The following is a 22823-nucleotide window of genomic DNA, read 5'->3' on the forward strand; positions in this document are numbered from 1 at the left end:
CCAACTTTAACATATCTATATATCTATCTTAAAACTTAAAAAGGTGAGGTTTAACACATCAAACCTTACTGGTTTTAAATACAGATGGTTTTGAATACCCTTGAACAAAATCTGAATTCAGAACATAGTTAACTCTTAATTCTAGAGGTACTATTTATTGTAGCCGTATTCATAGCAATACCTGTTTTGAAATTTAAACAGCGAGCAAGGCTACTCGCATTCATTATCTTTCAAAAGGGTCGACAAAATTAGAAGCAAAATGTCAGTACATTCATTTTCCTCTAAAAATCCTGCATATTTTTGCTCAGTGCTCTACAAGAGACTGACAGATGAGAAAGTCTTGATGCACACAAGCTAAATTTGCATTTACTCGTGCTATATTTCTCTATGCTACCTTCCAATACCTGGGCACACCAGAGTGTAAGAAGGACATGAAAGTCACTGAAACTGCCGAGACACTGTAAGCTCTTCCTCTCCAGTGTGTCTCATCCTCAGCCCTCTGAGTCCCGTGAACGCCACCATGCAGTCAACTTCTCTGTGATCTTTTTGAGGCAAAGCCAGAACACTCCATGCATCATGACCTCCCGCTGAATGCCTGGCAGATTTCCAAGAGAAAAATCTGCATAGGACTTGCTTCTGATAGAACCAGCAGTAATTTCCTTCTTGTGCTTTCTCCTCTGGGGCTGAAGGACAAGGCAGAAGAAGGGCCACTGACACTACCCGCAGGAGACAGAGGGAAGGCCGAGGAGAACCACACACATTCCAGCCCTCAACAGCCAGCAGATGGATATTGGCACAGTTTGGTTTTCCAGCTACCTGCCCTTGTCCCTTTCCGAGACCCCCGGGGCTGTTTCTCTTCAGGAACTCAGTGCAATGCCCAAAAATCAGCGTCTGCCTTTGCTAATTCACGGACCTGGTGCTGACAAAACATGTGAGGAAGACTCTGGGTTTCTCCAACTCCGCTCATCCCTGCGGGAGGGAGACGGCACAGCCGGCACTCTGAGAAGCAAGAGCCCCTTATCCAACTCGTAGTGACAACACAACCCCAACAAAACAACCTCCCATGCCCCAGGGCATTCTGCTGCAGCTATGTACTGCGTATGAGGTCGATTGTCAGCTCCTGTGCAGATTTTCTACTCCTTTATTACTTCATTATTGCTTCAGGTTTAAAAAAAATGCTCATAAGTACCATTCCACAAGAAAAGCTTAGAGGAGCCAAACCATGTGTTTACACCAAGCATTTTAGCTCTTTCAGAAGTTTTTTTTTTATTGCATCTGGCACTTTACTGGATGCCACTATTAGTTCATTTCATATAAATTGGACGGAACAAAGAGACTTTTAAAACGCCCATTAGGTAAAATACATTCTACACTGTATCTCCAATTTCATCGTGGGTATTTCTAAGCAACCCACATTTCTGTGGTATTGAGACGTCAGACAGTTACAATGATTCATGCTAAGATGACCACAGCGAGCTCCTCATTTTTTGCACATTCATGCTTATTCCTTACTCACTTCAGTTCTGGCAAAACTGTAAGTTTTGCAACACATGGTGAAAACATCACTCCGTGAGCATCTCTGAAACAGACTCCGTGACACGGATGTGCTCACTCCCGACTTCGCCTGAGCCCCCACCGACAGGCATGACTGATCACATCATTCTTCGCCATCCCGAACAAAGCCTGAATGTTCACTACCCAAAGACACCATTCTTCGGGGACTCCTTTATTTGCCCACACAGGATTCTGCTGTTTGCGAAAACAGAAACTAACAGCTGATATTTGTTCCTGTGAATTATCCAAAAACCTATGCACCAACCTACAGCTATACATTTTTTTATGTATGGCTAGAACAAAATAGCTTTACAGCTCAGAGCATTAACCCACAGAACCCCTATTGGCTCTTCCAAACCTCCTGACATGGGCATTTAAACCTAAGTTGTCCGAAATACAAATGCAGGAAAACAATTAGCAGCAATCCTTCTTGATCCTGCTTTTTCCAGGGATTCAGGTAATATCAATGCTTACAGGAAAACAAACAGCTGAGCAACATTTTCATTCTTAATCTTTTAACTTCTATTTAACCAAAACCTTACTGATTAAAAACAAAACAAAACCACTAAATATTAATAGAAAACATAGATAAAACTGGAAAGATCTCAGAATCAGTCTCTGGGTTTGGTTAAGCATGGGGATTCAACTCCAAGGTTGTTTTTCTGCCTCAGTATCAGTGAAAGTCATCTTTGTTTCATATCTCAAGGACATTTTCTTCAATTTCTAAATATTTTTACTTGGAATGTCAAGTATTGCACACTAATCGGAAAACTGATTCACAAGAAACAGCTTTGGAAAAGTACCATCGGTTTCTACATAATCAGTATTTAAGAAAACTTTAATTTGTATCTCAAGAGTAAAATGAACATGGCCAAACAGCTTCAGGGCCTGTGCTACAATGTGCTGCTCCCCAAGCCATAGCACCGGGGCAATACTGCTTCTTAAACTCTCATTCCTAATAAGCAGAATACATGAGCCTAAGAATAAATACCTCTTCAAGAGGCTCAAGCTGAAACCGGCTCAGAAAGCTAATCATCACCTAAGGACACTGCAGTGAGCAATAAGGGAAAGAACTGGGACAGTTCAAAAGATGCCAAGGAGAAGCAAGCCTACTGTCACCTCTTCAGTATTCAGGGTAGTGAACTACCAATATTTGCTGTATCACATACATGACGTTTCCAGCGAAAACCTCCTACAGGTTCCACAAACCAAAGAAGAATGAAGGCCAACTGACTAGGACCACCACCTTTGTTTCGTGTTGTTGACAGTTACTGCCAAAACCACATAAAATCCTTTGTGAAAGCTTGAAGGCTGAGCAATAGCCTATATTGTAGAAGTTTATCCAAAGTTAAGAAGACTAGGAAGATGCAGGGCCAGGAAGGGGACCGCAGGGAGAGGAATTCTGCCTCCTTTCAAATCCAGGTGCCTACCAGCCTATGGTTGATGCAAAAGTAGGATCTCCAAGTATGGTCTAGGAACGGACATCTGACAGAAGCCTCCCCTCCTCCCCTTTCCTATTATCCACACTGGAGGGGGTACTCTCCCTGGGATATCTCCCACCTCATGCTTCCCTGGGAGGTCTTAGCTGATTGGTTATCTTTATATATATACACGCATGCACTAAGATTTTCAAGAAAGAAGCACATATACATGGTGCTAACTGATATACAACAGTACACATACAATAATAAGGTTAAAATTTATATATATAAGAGAAAAATAGTCGAGGTTGGAAGATTTTTAAAAAAGGTCTCCAAAGATTTAAATGAAGTATTAACATACACAGGTTAGCACATGTTAAATGAAACATTTAAAAGACTAATGTAGCTGCAGCATGCAGCTTTAGCATATACTAAACACACTGGATGTCAGTGAGGGTCCTGAACTTTAGATCCAGATATATCCAAGACCTTCCTACAGGCCATTAAAGATGTACTGTAAAAGGACATAGAATAAGCCCAAAAATAACAAGGAAAAAGCAACAAAAGAAAAAAATACATAGTAAATCAATATATTTCCTACAGTAAGAGAAAGAAAGGAATGATTCTGATATCACGTCAAAACACAGCAAGTACAAGCAGCACACAATACGCAGTACAGAACTCTTTAGGGCTCTTGTGACATGCAGATGCCTTGGTCAGGAAAGCATTTTCCTGGAACTTCTGGGTGTTGGTCTGGCATTTCATTAACATTACCATAACTCATTTTTAAAAATAATTTAAAAAGCACATCAGATCACATTTAAATGGTAGTCATTATTAGACTCATTCCAATCATAGAACAAAATTATGTCCCTTCTTCTACCCAGTACATTTTGATATTTGCATGTAGCGCTAGCTCCAAACTGGATTACTGCAAATCTCTGCCAAAAGGCTTTTCAGACAGGCACTCTATTAAAAGGCTTCATTAAACTGTAACACCAGGCGTAATATCCAGGTTCTAAAGGCTGAGGGCTCAATTAACCCCATTTTGTGAATTTACCATTGCCTTCTGCTTCACATAACTTTAAAATGCCGAAACCTCTGTCTTCCTGGAAAATTCAGTGACGTCGAACATGGACCAGGTTGATACTGGGGAACACCATCACTTGTGATAAAGGAGCACAACCCTCTGCTGCCTCGCTTTAGGTTCTTTTCAGAAATCAAGTTTTACTTTCAACAAAAAAATATTCATTTCCACATTCATAACCAGAAGCTTTGAAGCACCAAGAAACAGCTGTGCACCCTTCTTTTCCTTTCCAATGCCAAATATGTTTTCCTAGGTATTTTAAGGAAACAGATGGTAGGTGCTAAGCGCCTGGAAGGTCTATAGGGCTTTCTTATTTACTTAATGTCAGCACAGTTCTAAATTGATCTACACCTTTTGAAGCTAAACTATTTCTGAAAGACACCGAGCAATATGGCCAAAGCGACTCCAAAAGCAGGCGCTATAGGTGCTGATGACACAGTGTTACGCACCAGGAGACGACGCGATTATAAAACCCTAAACCCGCATTGACCTCCCCTGTACCCAACACGCAGATGACTGATCAAATTCAAGGCGACAATTTCTCCCTTTCCGCGCACAAACCCGAGATGGTGCAGGGACACCCACCCGCCCCCGGCACGGCTGAGGAGCCGAGCGCTCCCTCCCCGCAGCCCTCCGGCGGGAAGAGACCGTCAGCCCACGGACAAAGGGAGAAGGAGAAGGGCGGCCGCCCGCACCCGGCACCCGCCGTTGTTGCGCCGGACCGGGCCGTACCCGGGGGGCTGAGGGGTGTCGACGGCGGCGCCCGGCCTCACCTGCGGCGGGCGGGGGCGGCCGCTGGGGCTCGCCCTGCTCCAGGGTGACGGCGCCGTCCCGCCAGATGCGGAGGTGTGCGGCCGGCCCCAGGCGGGCGGCGGGGGTCTCTCCGCGGCGGGCGCGGGCCCGCAGCGATCCGCAGCACTGGTAGCACACGGCCCACGCCTGCTCCTCGTTGATGGGCTGGTTGTAGAGCCGGAGGATCTCCTCCAGCGACAGCGCCTCCGGTTGCCCGCCGGCCCCGCCGCCGCCGTCCTCCTCCTCGTCGGCGGGGCGGGAGACGCCGGGCTGGGGCTCCGCGCCGCGCTCCCCCGGCAGCGCCATGCCCGGCCTCCGCCGCGCTGCTCCTCGGGCTCAGTGACCGGCCCCGCCGCGGCGGCTGCTGCTGCTGCTACTTGTGCTGCTGCCGCCCGGTCCCGCCGTGCTCATCCTCTCCGCCCCGCTAGTGCCACCAGGCCGCCGGACAGCCCGGCCCGCGCAGCAGGCAGGCAGGCAGCGGCCGGCCGGCGGGAGGAGCGGCGCCCGCGGAGGACAGCTCATAGCAACGCAATGGCGTCCTCCCAGCCCCCGCCCACAGCGCCCGCTGCCCGCTGCCGCAGCGCCCCCTGCCGGCGCCAGCCGTCATGGCGGGCGACGTCCCGGCTGCGCGGGGTTGCGGAAGGCGGGATTCGCTTCGGGAGCTGCCACGGCAGCTGCTGGGCTTCCACGTCTGCCTTCGTCACGGATAACGACCTGTTCTTACCTCATAACCATCGGGCTGCTGGTTCAACGACCCCCGCGAGAAACAAATACCTCCAGTATGACTCCTGTACCCCCAAGAGTTAAACAATGATACCAACCAACATCTCCAGCATCGAAGGGTGAGGTTTGGGCAGAAAGCACAGCCCTGCTGTCGCGGCAGGAGGGCAGCTGTCCACCCCACAGCCTGCCTGTGTGATGCCAACACAGAATCACATAATGTTGGGGATCGGAAGGGACCTCAAAAGAGCAGCAACACCTACATGAGATTACACAGGAATGTGTCCAGGCAGGTTTTGAATGTCTCCAGAGAAGGAGACTCCACAACCTCCCTGGGCAGCCTGTTCCAGTGTTCCATCACCCTCACTGTGAAGAAGTTTCTTCACAAATTTAAGTGGAACCTCCTGTGTTCCAATTTGCACCCACTGCCCCTTGTCCTATCATTGGTTGTCACCGAGAAGAGCCTGGGTTGATGCTTGTGACACTCACCCTTTACATATTTATAAACATTAATGAGGTCACCCCTCAGTCTCCACTTCTCCAAGCTAAAGAGCCCCAGCTCCCTCAGCCTTTCCTCATAAGGGAGATGCTCCACATCCTTCATCATCTTTGTTGCCCTGCACTGGACTCTCTCCAGCAGTTCCCTGTCCTTCTTGAACTGAGGGGCCCAGAACTGGACACAATATTCCATCCCGCAGCACAAAGCTTCTTCCTCCTGCAAATCTCCATTTATGCAGCAGCAAGGCAGGAGATACCAAGGGAAAAGGGAGAGGCTGGACACAGTTAAGCACAATCTGGAAAGGGTCACAAAAGCTGTGAAGTGAGGTTCCCATCCCTGAGCACCTCAGGCACCAGAAGGGCCAAGCCTCCCTCTTCGCACCAGCTTGTTCTCCAGCCCCTACCAAGCCAGTGGGCACTGCATGCAGAAAAATCAGCTTCATGCTGTAGAGACTAAATAAAATATCAAATAAACATTTCTATGCTTTTTTTTTAATTGGGTATTCTACAATTTTACCTAGCATATGCAAAATGAAATTTAAAATTTCCCCTCAGCATCCACTTTATATGAAAAGACTGAAGTGCATAAATGACAAGACAGCACTGTGCAGTGTCCCCTTCCATACACACAGTGCACAGCACACTGGAAAGGCCCCACTATGCTCTAACAAGTCAGCTGTATTTCACTTTCAGTTATTCTGAACACTCCCTTGCAGCAACATACATGTGTGTAACATGCACTGCTCAAATAAGTTACAACTAGTATTTAAATAAAGCTACTTAATTTAGTAACAGGCAAATTAAATTTTAAACGTTAAAAGAGTTTTTAAAATCCATAAGGTAATAAATTCATAGATTAGCAGATTACCTATACCTAACTGAACTCTTCTTCGAAGCTGAATGTAGAAGCTATTGCTAGGTCCAAGAGAGGCAGATACAAAATTCGTGGAAAGGACATATGCTTAAAATTCAGTATTTCTGGATCTCAGCCACTCACAAAGCACACTTGCAATGCTACTTGGAGAGCACCGTCTCTTACCCTGAAGAAGGAAAACAGACTTTTTTCTAAATGAATTCTGACACCAGTGCAGAACTGCAGAAGAAAAGCCAGTATTTTATGCACACATTTTAGTAATTTGACCCACATTCCTATTATTATTAAAAGTAACTTTTATTAAAAATAAGCATACATTCTTTTTATAAATAAAATCATTACTGTGTACACAATCCTCTTCAATACACACGCAGTAGAATTCAAAAATCAGTGGCACTTCTATAAAATACAATATTAGTTTTTAATTGCATAATTTTATACCCACATACATTATTTTGCAGATCTAAAAAAGTCTGAATGATTCTGTTTTTTTTTAAAGGACAGAGCGGTATTTACAAGCAAACATGATCCAAACAGCACATGCAGATTCAGGGTATGTAAACACTCGTACACGAACTGCAAGTCGCACTTGGTCGCCCCTACAGCAGATTATTTCTTCACAAAAAGGAGACCTATTTGACAGACAGAAAAACAAGAGTAACAGATATTACTAAGCTGTTATTAAAATTGTCAATTACATATGTGCAGTTATTTAAAATGTGACTAACACGCAAACAAATGTCATGAGTCTGTCATTATAAATAACAATATTTTTTCATAGTGCAGGGGCTGTTGCCTTGGAAGAAAACAAGACCACCACTGATCAATTTTAACAAGTGCTGAAAAATTAACTCCTCATTCTTTAACCCATGAAAAGCCTATCATGACTGAACTCACCAATGTAACATAAAAGCTCAGAACCCCATGATACACTGCATATACTATGCAATTCTTCCTTCTGTTCTAATTTAAGAAAGTTAATTTTCTTTACATGTCATTATAAAAAAAACCCAGTTGCAATTCATAATTATTACTATTTGAACGTATTTATATTTACCGAAGACATGTGGCAAATGCTCTCCTGGCATTTCTGTATACAAAATGAATAGGAAACCCTTTAAATGTGTGACCATCAGGTACAGCTCTTCTTACAGCATCTTGAAACTCTTCATTTCCTGCAGAAATACTTGTTGTACGTTCGAGCTCATAGGCTGCTAATGCTGGTGACAACAGATAGGACAGATGGTCATCCCAAACAGTAGAAAGGCCGAGGTCCTGTGAGGCAAGTCACAGAATGATGACAACCATGCAGAATGAACATTAAGATACCAATAAGCTTGTATACTGTATAGATTCAAATGAATCCATGACAAATCATTAATTTGTAGTTAATGGCAGTAAATCCATGAAGCAATAAGATTTGTATATTAATTCACACACCAACCAGATGAATCAAACAACATCAACAAAATATCAAACATTTACCAAAAAATGAAGTTAAACCACAAGACTAAAACAAAACTAGCAGAGTTGAAACTACATGTTTTAGCTACAGTATCTCTGCATGAAATATAGGAAGATACTGCATAAATACACAGCAAAAAATACAGGAATGATCAACTGAGATACACTTCACATTCTTCTAATGTTTCTCATGGAAACGCACTTCTGAATAAGCAATGACCAACAGCTCCCCAAAACACACACATGCATCCACCTTCCTCTTACAATCCCACAAGTGCAAATGAGTAGAAAAATCTACCACATGTGTTCAGCACTGCATGAGATTCATACTCTGACAATTACTTGCCACCCAAAAGGTTGAACATTGTGCGGGGAGATTTAAAAAAAATATATATATATATATATATATATATATACGAGACATAAGCTAACAGGGATTTAAAATACCATCTTCTTCATATCCAGCACAAGATCAAAAATTTCTGGCACATCTTGTAAAAATCCTGATAAAGGATGAAACCTACTTCCAGAAATACCTTCTGATTTTTCTAAAGCAGTCAAGAGTAAGGTTATAAAAGCTGAAAGCCTGCTTTTATCTAGGGACCAAAACCATTTGTGATGGATAGACAAAGCCCATTAACAACCAGATTTGATCCTTCTAGCTTTGACAGACCACTCATAGGTAAGTCTGCAGGTGCCAGTAAGCTGAAGATCACAGACCTAGAATGAGAGGCAAAGGCAGGGTACAGGGAAGAACCCACACACAAGGCTACAGAATTACCACTGCAAATAATAATTATAATGTCTGAGCTAGCTCAGTACAGTCTTTCCAAACAATTTTTCAGTTATTTCACTTTTCACATACAGGATTTCTGCAAAAGCTGATGGAAAACATTGCAAAGATATGAGTATGTGAACTCACAAATGGTTATCCAAAACAAGTATACAGTAAAAACATGCACCTTTATTACCGCAACAGATCAATGACAATCTTTAAACAGTATTTACCTTTCTGTGTTCAGAGGTGAGTATTCTCAGCTGCAATTCTATCTCATTGCTTGTTACTGCAGCATCTATTGTGGTAGCACACAGAGGAGGAAAAGGGGGAACTGAAGATGTTGCTCCAGGGGAACATACAGATTTTATTGCTTCTCCACTCATGGGTTTCCATTTAGATTCATCGTGCAGGTCAAACACACAGACCTCCACAGCATCAGTGGGCTGACAGTTTCCAAAGAACTTCTGATGGTTGAAAATACAACCTATCGTGCGATAAGGATACAGGGGCTTGGGCTGTTCAACTAGTGGAGGGTCATCAGGGTTGATAGGTCTGTGAATGTACCTAATAAAAAAACATTCCATTTCGTATTAGTACACTTTACTTCAAGGCAAGGTACAAATATTCAAATGGAATAGATATACGCCATTTCTCCTTTCAAAAATGTAAGCCAAGTTTGCTAACATATTTGTTTTTCCTAAAATGGCATTAATTTCTTTACATAAAAGTAATTATACACATTTTGGAGGCATAACATACAATGAAATAATACATCACTTTTTTTGTTTAAATCTAGAAAAATAAGCTGAATAATCAAGCAGATATTCAACAGCAATTACATTTTGCAACTACAACAATACACCCATAGAGTTTCCTCCACTATTCATCACATTTGGAGAAATACTGCCATCTTCAAATGCTAATCATAGGATACACAAACAGTGGCAAAACAGAATTGCTTATTTGCAACACTGGATATTAATCAGCACTTTTCACAAAGCCAAAAGTCTTATATTCAAATACATAGTCCCACTGTGCTTCTACCAATGCAACCTGAAGCTATACATTACAAAAATTATGTTTCCAAAAGTAGTGCTTCCAATAGCACTACTAAGTCTGATGGGATGGATCACAGTGCTGAACATAATCAGTAAAGAGGAAGTTCTTTTCATTAAAGTTTGAGGCTTTTAAAAAAATATATATAAAAACTGAGACTGAGTACCATTCTACACACTTGAGCAACACAACAGGCAGAATGAGAAGAAAATAAAGAATTTTTAACAAACAGGTTCCAGAAGCTTTGGAACACAAAACAGGTACATATGCCCTTCTAAAATGACTCAAGTGAGAGAATCTCAGAACTTGCAGAGATTTCTGCAGGGGGAAAAAAGTAACGTAACACTGATTTCACAAATGACATAAGAAAAAAATATGGGTTCCTGTGCTGGTTTTGGCTGGGATAGAGTTAATTTTCCTCATAGTAGCTAGTGTGTGGCTGTGTTTTGGATTTGTGCTGGAAACAGTGTTGATAATACTGGGATGTTTCAGTTACTACTGAGCAGAGCTTACAGAGTCAAGGCCTTTTCTGCTTTTCACCCCACCAGTGAGTAGGCTGGGGGTGCACAAGAAGTTGGGAGGGGACACAGATGGGACAGGTAACCCCAACTGCAGAGATATTCCATTCCATATGGCATCATGCTCAGCATATATAGCTGGGGAAAGGAGAAAGCAAGCTCTAGCTGATAAACTGTTTTTACCTCAACACACAAGTTTTCTCATTTTACTCTTCTGATTCTCTCTCCCATCCCATCAGAGGGATGAGTGAGCGAGCAGCTGCATGGTGTTTAGTTACTGGCTGGAGTTAAACCACAACAGTTCCTAAACAATCACATCAGATTTCATCTCCTTTACAAATGATGGCAGCAATAGGATCAATGGCAATGAGCTGCCATAAGACACAGAACAGCTCCTATACTGTATTAAAGCCACTGAAAACTACATTACAAACTGGCAAAATATTATACCTTACATTGAACCAGTTATTTAAAAAAAAAAAAAAAAGCAGCACAAAGAAAAAAACTTCAAAGACTTTTGCCTTTGATTACATGAGTTACATGACGGGGTGTAAAAACAAAAAGCAACAACAAAAATAGCCCATGCAAACCTCAATATACATTGCTCAGTTTTCTCATATTCCTTTTACTCACCTATGTCCTGTTAAGCTCTCCCAAAAAGTGATTGTTCCATCAGTTCCACAAGTCATTACCCAAGCATGGGGGACTCCTTTTGCTTTTGTTCCAACGCACACAAAGGCTTCCAATCCAAACCCAAGAAGAAGACTGCACAGGAGGTTAGCATGATCTTCACAGTCACCCTAGGCAGTAAACATTAGCAAGCTGGTTTGAGTATCAGGAATGGATAAAATCTAAACAAATACCACTATTTCTTTAAATCATAATTTAACAAGTCATGTTTTCCTTCTGTTTACCTAAAGCACATGTCAGAAGATAGGATTTTAAGGTTTAAACTTGACAAGTTTTAGTTTCCTGCAATAGCAAATATTGTTTTAAAATATTAGTATGTTTTAATAATAGAATATTTATATTTTTATTCAAATATACTTTATGATTAATACTGGAAAACATTTCTTATGACTACAAAGATACCTTCAAGTAACTCAAAACCAGAATCTATTGACCTGTAAAGACAAAATTAGCATTCTAATTAAAAGCCAAAATGTACGTAAGGCAAATACCTGAGGTGATATAAGAAATTATGTAGTATTATCACATAGTTCAGAAATCTGAAGTCAATAAAATGTAATTCTATTCTAATTTACTATCTTGGATGTGTTGTCAAAGTTCAGGAATTAAAAAAGGTAAAACAAGTACCTCCACCAATCTATGTAACAACTAGAAGTCATATGTAGCTGCATTTCCCTTCAACCAGAAGAAAAAAAAAAATTCATTCATAAATTTGTTGCTACCATTGGTAATTTAGAGAAATAAATTTCTGAATGTGATGTGTAACACTCTTTTTAAGTTCTTCACAAGTGTTAGCTGTAAGGTAAGAAACATCCTCATGCAATGAAGACTTCATAACACAAAGCACAGCATCCAGAACAGTACAGCTCTTTAGTCAAATACTATTCAGACTGTTGAAAATGTAAAATTCAGTGTTCTTGGATGCATCTGTTCATTACACAGACAAAACAATCTTCCCCTACCATAATGTACAAGGGAAATATCAAGAAAAGTTTCAATAAGTTTCTGGTGAACCTGTGTTCATTTAATAATGCCGCACCACTTTTCTGCAAAAAAAATAATAAGAGTACAGCTGGTGTCTCGGGAGCTAAATTCAGCTATTTTCTTACACAGTGTTCCACTTCTGCCTTGGAGGAAACCTCTTCTCTGTGTCTCCAAACACAACATCCTCAAACTCAAAGTCATGATCAGCACATCCCTCTGAAAAACAGCGCATAGCCAGTGTTGCCTTTAAATGGTACCTATGCATCATGTGATACTCAGAGACTACAGCTAATGTCTGCTCTGTGTAGTCTTTGTGACAAGTCTAAAAACTGGGATACAGCTCCTGCTGCCAAGAACAGATCTGTTTATGTTAAACACATCAGTGAGACTGTTTTTGAACGCAGAAGTATCTCCATGGCAATGAAAAGCGCTGACCACTCCAAACAGGTAAAATAAGAGCACTATTACTTTTATTAATACAATGGAAGAGCTATAATCCAGGATGAATTATAATTTGTTTCATTTATTATAGTCACATGATACAAGTGTCGGGTCACTAAGAACTAGGTTGAAACTTTTAGTAAAAATCCCTATCTTGCAAAAAAATAAATGCAAGACTGTATAATTTAGCCCATCTAAAACAAAAAATTAAAAAAAATCAGTTTTTCAAAAGTGATTTTTCCAACTTTTCCTGGATTAGTCCAGAATTTAAATTAGTGGCCTGCACACTAGGAGGGGCTCATTGAATAATGATATAGGAACTTAGAAAAGCAAATTAACAAAAGCAAGCTCATTGTCAAAGAGATGTATTAACAAATGCGCCTCAACAGCAGTAAAGAAAGTCTGCTCCAAAGCCACCTGTCTACTATTTAACACCTGTTTCTCTTTAAAAAGGTCTTAGGCAAGTTATTGTAAAAGAACTCTCCAAATTCTATTTAATCAATGTATTTGCAGCCTGTTTTAAATTACTGACTTCTGCTAGAAAAATCATACCAACTCTCTTGTGTCACACAAAGTCCTTTTCACATACCTTGTTTCTACACAAAAAAGCAAGAAGGGTGCACCACTGTTCTTGTTTGCCACCACCTCCTCCAATGACAGGAGCTCTTTCATAACCCAGGACACTGACAAATCGCGCTGCTTGTCTAGGAGTGTCCAGTAACCGGCCTGCTCGAAGTGGTCTGATATATGAACATACTGGACGGTTTACTCCATTTTCATCCTGAACATGTAAAATACGTTTATTTGCCAGCCATGCAAACGTTACAAAAGATTCATCTTAACTTAAACTGTCTTTTTTGCTACAGAATTTATTATCCCTGAAATAAATAACACTGGAAAATGTTAAGACAAAAATCCTCTAGAATTAAGACACAAGACCATTAGGGCAATTTGTATGGGGTGACTTTACAGTTAGATTTTTCCACTGCCTCTGTCACCAGAGGACATTCTAGACTAAAAGTTCAAATACCCTTGAGTAGTACAGGTTGAACTTAATTTCCTTAAATGGGTGAGGAACTGTTCATGCCCCATTCACTATCAATTTCTATATTCACATCAAACAAAAAAGCCCAAACCAAACACCCACCAGCCAAACACCCCACATCAAACAAACAAAAAAACCTCCAAAAAATCATACACCCACCAAAACTCACAACTAACCCCAAAACACAGCCACTCTCAGCAGCTGGTTTGAGAGTTTAAAAGGTATATATTTGCTTCTGAATTTGAATACTCTTTACCTCTTGTCATAACAGCAAGAAACAATATACTCACAGTGCTGTCATCAGATATATAAAAATTACAAGAGTAGTAAGAATTTCTAATTTATTGGAAAAAAAGAAAAAATAAGATGACTGGAAAAGGTCTGTTTTATTACGTGCTGCAGGGAAATATGACTATAAACTACCAAAATACTTCAACCAGTATAAAACTCTTCCTCACTGGGCTAAACTTGTACTTTTATGTTTGTACATTTCAAAAGGGATAAAGTCTTTTAAATGTCTCCAGCTTCAGGAAATCATGGTGTCATATTTTTTACTGTCGTCACATATTGCCCTGTTAAGGTTTTCTTACACTTTTTCAGCGAGCTAGTGTAAGAAAAGCACCATTTATTTGAAGCTGACTGAATCCTGTGGTAAATTATTTCACAGCTAGAAAGCAAGGAAAAAAAAAATCACAAGAAGCATTAATTATTTACTTAATATAGTTTCCTGAAGGTAATGCACGCTTCTGCATTATCCCTACAAAACTGCCTGGTAACTAAACTATCAAACAATTCTCATAATCTCACTTCTGCTCCCAGAAATGAGAAAGGCCATTAGGGGTAGCTTTACTAAGATTTGCTGTGGCCAGCCAGAGAAATCAATGTAAGCTTTCTATAGGTACTGAACTAGCAGGGGGCCTAGCTCCTATAGTGTTCTGAGGGCTGCCGGTTTCTATACTGTTCTGTAACAAAGAACCTAGTCCTCCAATCCTAACCACAAACTCTTCCCTCCAACCTTCTTCCCAAGCCTATTGTAGTTTTGTGGGTGCATAAAGTGGAATACCATTAATTCACACATTGCTTTATTCTCAAAATAGTAGGAGTCCCATTTTAACCTCACATCCCAACCAATCTCCCAGTTCTACAATTCCCAATTTAATTATATATTTATTTAATTATATATTTTGTTTCTCTACAAACCCCACCCTGTAAACCTTATGCCTTTGTATTGAGTCTGGCTGGGGTGCAGTTAATTTTCTACATAGCAGCCTCTATGGTGCTTAGTTTCAGATTTGTGTTCATAACACACCAATGTTTTAGCTATTGCTGAGCAGTGCCTGCACAGCATCAAGGCCGCCTCTGATTCTCATTCTGCCCCAACATGGACTAATTTCGGGGTGGACAAGAGGCTGGGAGGGGACACACCCAGGACAGCTGACCTGAACTGACCAAAGTGATATTCCATGCCACACAGCATCATGTTCAACAATAGAACTGGTGGATGTGAAGAACAGACTTTCTAAATTAGCCCCTGCTTGGAGACTTGCTGGGCACCAGCCTGCCGGGGGGAGGTCGTGGGAGGTGATGAGTGATTGTCTTTGCATCACCTTTTCCCCCTGTTCCTTTCTTTCCTTCACTCATTAAACTGTCTTCATCTCAACCCATGAGTTTTTCCTCATTTTTGCCCTTTCCATTCTCTTCTCGCTTCTGCTGAGGTGGAATGAGAGAGTGACTGGGAGGGGGCTCAGCTGCTGGCTGGACTGACCCACCACATCCTTATTTGGAAGTTCACATCACTAATGAACAGATGGTACATCCAGAATGGAAGCTGCTATTAACACTGTACTGAAAAGAAAGAGTAGGCAGGGATCACCTCGGGAAGTTACTTTGAGATAATAAGCTACTGCTTATTATCTGTGCTAGGAAAATTGCAACCACGCAAGATAAATTAATGGCACTAAAAAAAGCACAGAGTCATACTATTCCTTTTATTGAGGGATAGTTAGCAAGGAGGAACTGATGCGTAGTAGTTTATTAGCCTAGAGTAATTATGTCTGTAGCTAGTGTGTAACATTAAGCAGACAGATTGCTTTACAGACTACACTACTTAAATATTGTGTGGATATGTTCTAACATCTGATTAAGTTCATTTTTTATAACTGTTTTATCCTGTATAAAACTTGTTTGAAATAGTTTGCAGAGATCACTTAAGTCTTTGCCATTTGTGAGTATTCAAGAAAAAGACTAAACAGACTTTTTTTTATCACCTCATGCATCAGAAATGGTTGGAGCAACCTTTTTTCTGCATGATGTTATTGAGCCTCAGTATACATCTAGAAGTTCGATCCTTACAAATTTCTTTTTTTGCATGATACACACCATGTAGCTCTGAACTGAATGTAATATCATAAATCTATACAGATTCTATATATATATAAACTTTAAAATATATCTAAAAACATGACTTAAAGGAAGGATTGGTCTATTTGTAAAATTTACAAACCTGTGCAAAAATCTTTACCAGCCTTACATTGTGTGTAGGCCTTATCTGTAGGTACTCTCTCCACCACTGTTTAGCATATACAAGAAATAACCGTTCTTTTTCTGCTGTTTTCTGACGTTCCAAAGCAAACTGCAGGTAAGAAAAACATAACCAATCACACATATATTAATTCCAAACAGGAAAAAAACCCAACGTAATCAGTAAGTAGATTAACACCAAATGGGGTCTCTAAAATAAAGCTTCATATTTAATGTGCTGTGCAAGTGCTGAAGAGTAGTATTTTTAATTTAAAATCCAATTAAAAAAACCTTCAAGTTACGTTTCTTGTTTGTAGGCTCACATATCAAGCTTCACTGAAGTAGTGTTCATCTTAAGTGATGCATTTCTATACAGAAGGATTGCTCAGCTTTTGATGGGCTTTTAATGACAGAATAGATGACCTGAAGTTATTATTTCAAACGGGAGAGAGAGCAAGAAAACATATAGTACCTGAAGAGAATTAGGTATATTGCATCTTTCTTATTTTTCTTCTCAAGTTTTGATACAGGTAAGTAGGAAAACTACTAAAGTAATACTTCAGATAATGTTCAGTATAAACAAAGCAGTTTAAAAAAAGCTAATTATATTTAAATGCAATGGGAAAAAATATCAAACATTCAAGATACCATAGCTCTCAACAAGTACATAAGGTATTCTGTACTGAGCTCCCCCCCAATCAAAGCCCTTCCCAAAACTACTTACTTGAGTATTAGTTACTTCTGGAGACAGCGTCTTATTAAGCTGTGGATACATTTCCAGTCTGATGTTTAAAACCCCAACAGAAACCTTTGATTCTGTACCTTTGAACCAAAATAAATTCTGATCAGTTCTCTCAAATTCATTTTTACTTAGGACAGGTCAGCTAGGCAGAAGTAAATAATTAAAATAAATATTTTAGCTATATAATCACAAAAAACCCACTAAACTAAATATATGCAAAATAAGAACCTTTATTTGAATTCAAACTCAAAAGAGGCTGTAAGAAAGCATAACCAAGACAAAAAAGCAGACATCTAGATCTGAGATAATCACCCAGTGCCCTCTTTGCAGCCAGTACCAGGATATATGAGATGAATGGCATTCTAGAAATGTCTAGAATGGGCATCTAAAATAGAGTAGAAGAGTCACACACCCTGAGGGTACCTATTCCTAGTGACTATACAGGTAGATCAAACCTAACTAGTTGGAAATAAGTGAAGTTCATCTTCCTTAAGATACAGTTTATTATGACAGACCCAGAATGCCATGCAAATAAACAACTTTAAAAAAAAGGACAAACAAACCACAAAACACCAAAACCCTAATGTTGTTGCATTATGCTGAAAATTTAGAATTACACCACGAACAAGAAGCATTAAAAACCAGAGAGATGGGTTTATAATCAATACAAGCAACAGAAGCCTCACATAGTAGTTTGTCTATTTATCTGAGGTGGCAGCATGCTTCAATGTTCTTGATGCATTTTTCACAATGACAAAACTTCATAGAAGAACAAACAGCACTACATTTACTGGATCAATACTTTATTACTTGGAAAAATCTGATGGTAATTACATTGAACTCCTCCCATCACCCATTTTGAGTATTAAACTCAACTTATTTGTTATGCATTTCCAAGTAATTATAAATAAAAAGCTCTCCATTTGAGAAACTGTCCAAATCCATATTGCTTACTGAAGTTTTGGCAATAGTCAGCATTTTCAGAAGGAAATAAACATATTAGCAAATAAGCTTACTAGATTTGTATTCACTGCATAAAACACTGTACCAAAACAAACAAACAAAAAGGTAATAGTGATAACGATCAGGAATAACTTCTGTAATATTATCCAATCTTCAAAATATTTAAGGTATCATTTAATCTCTTTTGAATCAAGAACTGCTCACCTACCTAAGAGGTAGAGAAACTATGATAAATACTCCAATGATTCATCAGCTACTACTTGACCAAACTGTGGTAACTAGTATAAGAAGTCGTGATAGATTGAGTCCTAGATCGAATCTTTACCCACTAAATCATAATATTAAAAAAAACTTAGAGTAGAATTCCTAAAACAGGGAGCGGCGACAAGTGATACACAAAAATATACATGTATACTAACTGCTAACTACCTACACAGAGCTCTTCAGCCCCTCTGTCAGAAAACATGCTTCCAGCTACTGGAATAAATGGCAGCATAGCAGAGATCACTTCCTCCAGCAGTTGCTAGTTTGCTATGAAAGGCACACAAGCTGGATTTTACTCTTCAGTGCACTGGTCTGGAGATTAATTGGTTGATTTTTGTTTGGTTTGGTTTTGACAACTTATTCAGATTTTTCAGAAAATCAGTAGTGAGAGCTCCCAGACACAGGGACCATTACTACACAGGATCTGGAATATACATTTTTATTATTTCAGTAACAGGAAAATATGACCATTGGTCTCCTACACATTTTCTAAGGATACCTTATAGTAATTTATGAGTTGAACTAATATTAAACTATATCATAAATACTGCATTAAGCCTGTGAGCAAGCTCAGTATCTTTCAAGTCACCATTACAGCCTTATTATTTATCCTTACCTACACCCAGGAGTTCAACAGCAACATTTGTTATGCCATTCTCTGCAGCCAAGACAGACCGCCACTCCAAGAAATAGGATGCTACTAGTGTTGTCTCACCAAATGTGTCTGTTTTGATCAGAACCATATGCACTGGATCACATATAGATAACATAGTGGTTGCATCCACCATTTTACTTCCTTCACCTGCCATTATTAAAATCAAAATAAGAGAGCAAGATTATTACCATCCCAAGTCCTCCTCAAAATTAAAATGTATGCATTTTACATTCAGTACATACATTGCATTTTAAGAAAAATCTCACATCCAGAAGTAGAAGCAATGATACCATCTGAAAATCAAATTCAGCTTAGGACAGAGCTACAGAAAGATTACAGTTAATTTACAGAGGAGATAAAAAGATTCCTGTAGTTGAGTACTCCAGTGTAACCAGTTCAGTTGCACAGAAATTAAAGTGGAATTATGAATTAAGAAAATAAATAATATTAAAGCACCATTAAGTAACAGCAATTGAAAAAATATTCTTTTAATAAGTTGGAATGTGTCAGGTGAACTTACTATACATCAGTATTTAGGAAACAAATTTCTCCATAGTTAAGCTTGTCCCTATGATATAAACTGCTCCATGAGCAGCAGGATTTAAAAAGTCTGGTTTTCTTTGAACTTGTGGTGTACTCACTCCCTTCCCCAAGTCCAACTACAATAACTCTGGCTTTGTCTCTGGTACCTGATATTCCATAAGCTACCCTGGATTTCTACAGGGTTCAGACCAAATCCAGAAGTCTCTTCATAACACACTTAGCTCCTACCGTGTTCCCTGGCTACCAACAAAATAACAGTAATACAGGCTGTGGATGACTGACACTTCCGCAGGTTTTGCCAACTGGTAGGCAAACTGAACTCACACTAAAGATTTTCTTTCCATCTGATGACAAATTTATATTACACTTCTTCAACTGTCAGCACAAAGTTCATGAAAAATCACAGCCATCTTAGTATCTCTTACCAGCTCTGAGACCATTGTCTCACTGTCCATTATAAAGTGGATCAAATTCAAAAGTTATTTTAGAGTGGAAAAGAAGATGCAAGAGCAGAGAAAGATCTACAAGTGGCATAACCTAATACAGTAATCAGTTTCCTTAGGAAAATGTGATAAAAAATAGGAAAGAAAGCCAGTAAGTAATATCAAATATATTTTGCAATAACTCTGAAGTCAGAAAAAAACCCCGATAGCATCAGCCTTAGACCCACAACATTCCTTACCTAGGCTATCCTTGTGTACCTCAAGTAAAAAACCGTCATGAAAATCTGGCTCACAGGCACACGGGACAGGTTTAGAACGGAAGCGCTGATTTCGAAAATGTAAACACAGAGTGAAGGTAGAACAGATTTGGCCAGGCAGAGGCTCCGGTTCCTGAAGGTGTTCCAGAAAAGCTTTTCCACCCAAAACCTGAAGGTAAAGATACCTCCGTGTTGGGTCAATGTTAGCTGTAAAGCGTAGCAATAAAAATGAAGAGACTACAAACAGATCTTAAGAAGCATGTTAAATATCAGTTAACTAACAGGAGACTAGAAAACAAAAAATAAACTTTTTTAAATGAGTGCTTAGAAGAAAGTGATTTTAAAATGTATGGAAGTTATCTTAACGTAAGATAAATGACATTAAAAAAATTCACATTTTATGCAACACTTAATTTCTGCTGCTTACATAAATTTACTTCCTGTAGATAAGCAGGAAAAACATCCACCTTTATGGCAGTTCATACTGGACCACTAATTCAGAGTTCAAAAACTCATAGACTTCAAATTTCTCTCAAACCTATGATCCAAATACTAAAATAAACAAGCAACATACTTTTTTTCAAAACTGGTGGTTCTCTGTCAACAAAATGTGTTGATGGTTTTGGAGCTGAAGTCCTCTCCCTTTCATTCACATCCTGAAATTACAATTAAGACTTTTTAAGGCATCAAGGGATACAACAGTGCTCTTACCACAGCCTTCTAAAAATTAAAGAATCCTCAGTTTCACCTGAATGCCATTCCTCAGGTATACTCCTACTTGAGATGTAACAAAACAGAGCAAATAATTTCAATGTAATATTATCATCAAACCACTTTTAGCAAATGCCTTAAGCTGTTCTGCTCCTGCTATGTCACCAATCAGTAAAGCCATTACAAACCTTTAGAAGTAGAGAGTTTTCACTTTGTCAAAACACCATGTCAGTAAGAAGGAAAAGCAAAAATATTTTCACTCTTGAAAAGCTACTTACAGTTACAAATTTAAGTTCCTTCATAACATCATCAATGATTCCTCGTTGTCTTAAGGCTTTTATCAGATCTTCTGTGGATAACTGCTGATGCTCAGGTGCTAACTCTTCACGTATAGTCTCAGCAAGAACTTCTCTGATCCTGCCATGGACATCCATCTGAAAGAAAATTCACTATATGCTACAAATACAGGGTCTTTAAATGGTAGCAGCTATGACTAAACAGTCACTCGATAAGACTAAAGATATTCTCCTAGGAACACAGAAATAACTACATAAAAATATTCATCCTTTCAGAACTACCAGTTTAAAAAATCACGAGCATACCAAACCTGAGCATTTTCACTGCTCTTTACAGCATTCCCTGCCTTGAACTTGCCTCCTTATAAAAAGGTCTGCAAATCCATCATATATAAAATGGTCACTGTTTTAATCTCGTCTCCCTCAAGATTCATCTTTAGAATAATAGTTTCTTTTTTTTAAGGGGAAAAGTACACTTTTATACTTAAGACACAGAAGTATGAAATCTCCATTGAAAGCTTCCCCTGTGCTCAAAGGGAAAACAGAATTTCTGTCCTTCATCGCAGCTGTTAAAATGCATGGATCTGCAAAACTGAGGGATGTTAGGGCCACAGCCACTGAGACTTACAATACTTTGCGATGCATGAGCTGAAGCATTTGTATTTAGTTCCCCATCAATCCAAGCCCAATAACTTCTCTCAAAAAGCAGCAAGCAAAGAACACATTCCTGTGCAGTCTACTCGGGCGAACCTGCTTTTGGCAGGTGGTTTGGACCAGATGACCTCCAGAGGTCCCTTCCAACCCCAACCATTCTGTGAAAAAGGAACCAAAAACACCAAAAAGCCTCGGTCTCAGGGTGCCGACCCCCCGACTCAGCCGCCAGTGCCGCGGGCCTCTCCCTGCCCTGACCGGGGCAGCGACACGGAGCGAGAGAGCAGCAAGAGGGGGGAGCGGACAGGGCGGCAGGGACCTCAGCTTCATCTCTCCGGGGCCCAGGAAAGCAGAGATGAGGGCGGGGAGCGGGGGCGGTAGGAGACGGCGAGAAAAAGGCCGCAAAGCGGGGCAAGGATCAGACAGGAGCGCGAACCGCCGCTGGCCGTTTTGCAAGGGTGCGGGAATAGCGCCTGGGAACCACCTGAAGCGGCTGAAGTAGGAAAAACAAAGCAGGGAACGGGCAGGGAGCGAGCGGGCACTGCTGCCGCCAGGGGCCGGGGCTCCGCACCGCCGGCACGGGGAACAGCAAAGCCCAACCAGGCCACCCCTCCCCTTGCGACAGGAGAAGTCGCTCCGCCGCTCTACCGCGCAGACACCCCCACCTTGACCAGCTGCTGGTGGATGATCTGCTTCAGCTCGGAGGCTTTCTCCGGCGGCAACGCCATGGCAAGAGCGGGGCCGAGACACTTCCCACTCCGGCAGCAGCAGCGGGGAGGGAGCCCCCAACGGCCGTTCCAACGGGCGCGGCCGACGGCGTAACTGCCCGGCGCGCGGCCGCCGCCTCGCCCGCTGG

At 40.5% G+C, this 22823-nt stretch overlaps 2 protein-coding genes across 5 annotated transcripts in view; both read right to left on the reverse strand.

Moving 5' to 3' along the window:
- Positions 1-5267, reverse strand: part of SPIRE1 (spire type actin nucleation factor 1) — a 134270-nt gene extending 129003 nt beyond the window's left edge. The window contains exon 1 of the mRNA XM_082046309.1: positions 4836-5267. Coding sequence (XP_081902435.1) covers positions 4836-5160 — 325 coding nt within the window. The 5' untranslated portion in view covers positions 5161-5267. The remainder of the gene's footprint in view (positions 1-4835) is intronic.
- A 1318-nt stretch (positions 5268-6585) lies between these two features.
- CEP76 (centrosomal protein 76) lies at positions 6586-22813 on the reverse strand. 4 transcript variants are annotated; one of them, XM_082046310.1, is made up of 12 exons: positions 22633-22813; positions 21299-21454; positions 20884-20965; positions 20292-20516; positions 19028-19213; positions 17167-17264; positions 16453-16554; positions 13467-13658; positions 11396-11562; positions 9419-9752; positions 8004-8221; positions 6586-7578 (listed from the first exon to the last, which is right to left on the reverse strand). In XM_082046310.1, exons 1-12 carry the CDS (start codon positions 22693-22695, stop codon positions 7440-7442), a joined length of 1962 nt encoding a protein of 653 aa, XP_081902436.1. In that variant the 5' UTR covers positions 22696-22813; the 3' UTR covers positions 6586-7439. The 4 variants fall into 4 exon arrangements, with proteins under 4 accessions (XP_081902436.1, XP_081902439.1, XP_081902438.1 ...); XM_082046313.1 differs by having other exon boundaries at positions 16426-16554; positions 22633-22767; XM_082046312.1 differs by lacking the exon at positions 20292-20516 and having other exon boundaries at positions 16426-16554.
- Positions 22814-22823: the final 10 nt, after the last annotated feature.

Source organism: Streptopelia decaocto (genome assembly GCF_964273445.1).
Source record: "Streptopelia decaocto genome assembly, chromosome: 2".
NCBI lineage: Eukaryota > Metazoa > Chordata > Aves > Columbiformes > Columbidae > Streptopelia > Streptopelia decaocto.

Excerpts from the sequence above, each read along its gene's own strand:
- CEP76 (XM_082046313.1), bottom strand. The coding sequence starts at position 22,695 with ATGGCGTTGCCGCCGGAGAAAGCCTCCGAGCTGAAGCAGATCATCCAC. Across the intron at positions 13,659-16,425 it reads TGGTAAAGATTTTTGCACAG|GATGAAAATGGAGTAAACCG; the intron begins GTTTGTAAATTT and ends TTACATGTTCAG. Across the intron at positions 8,222-9,418 it reads TCACCTCTGAACACAGAAAG|GACCTCGGCCTTTCTACTGT; the intron begins GTAAATACTGTT and ends CTTGCCTCACAG.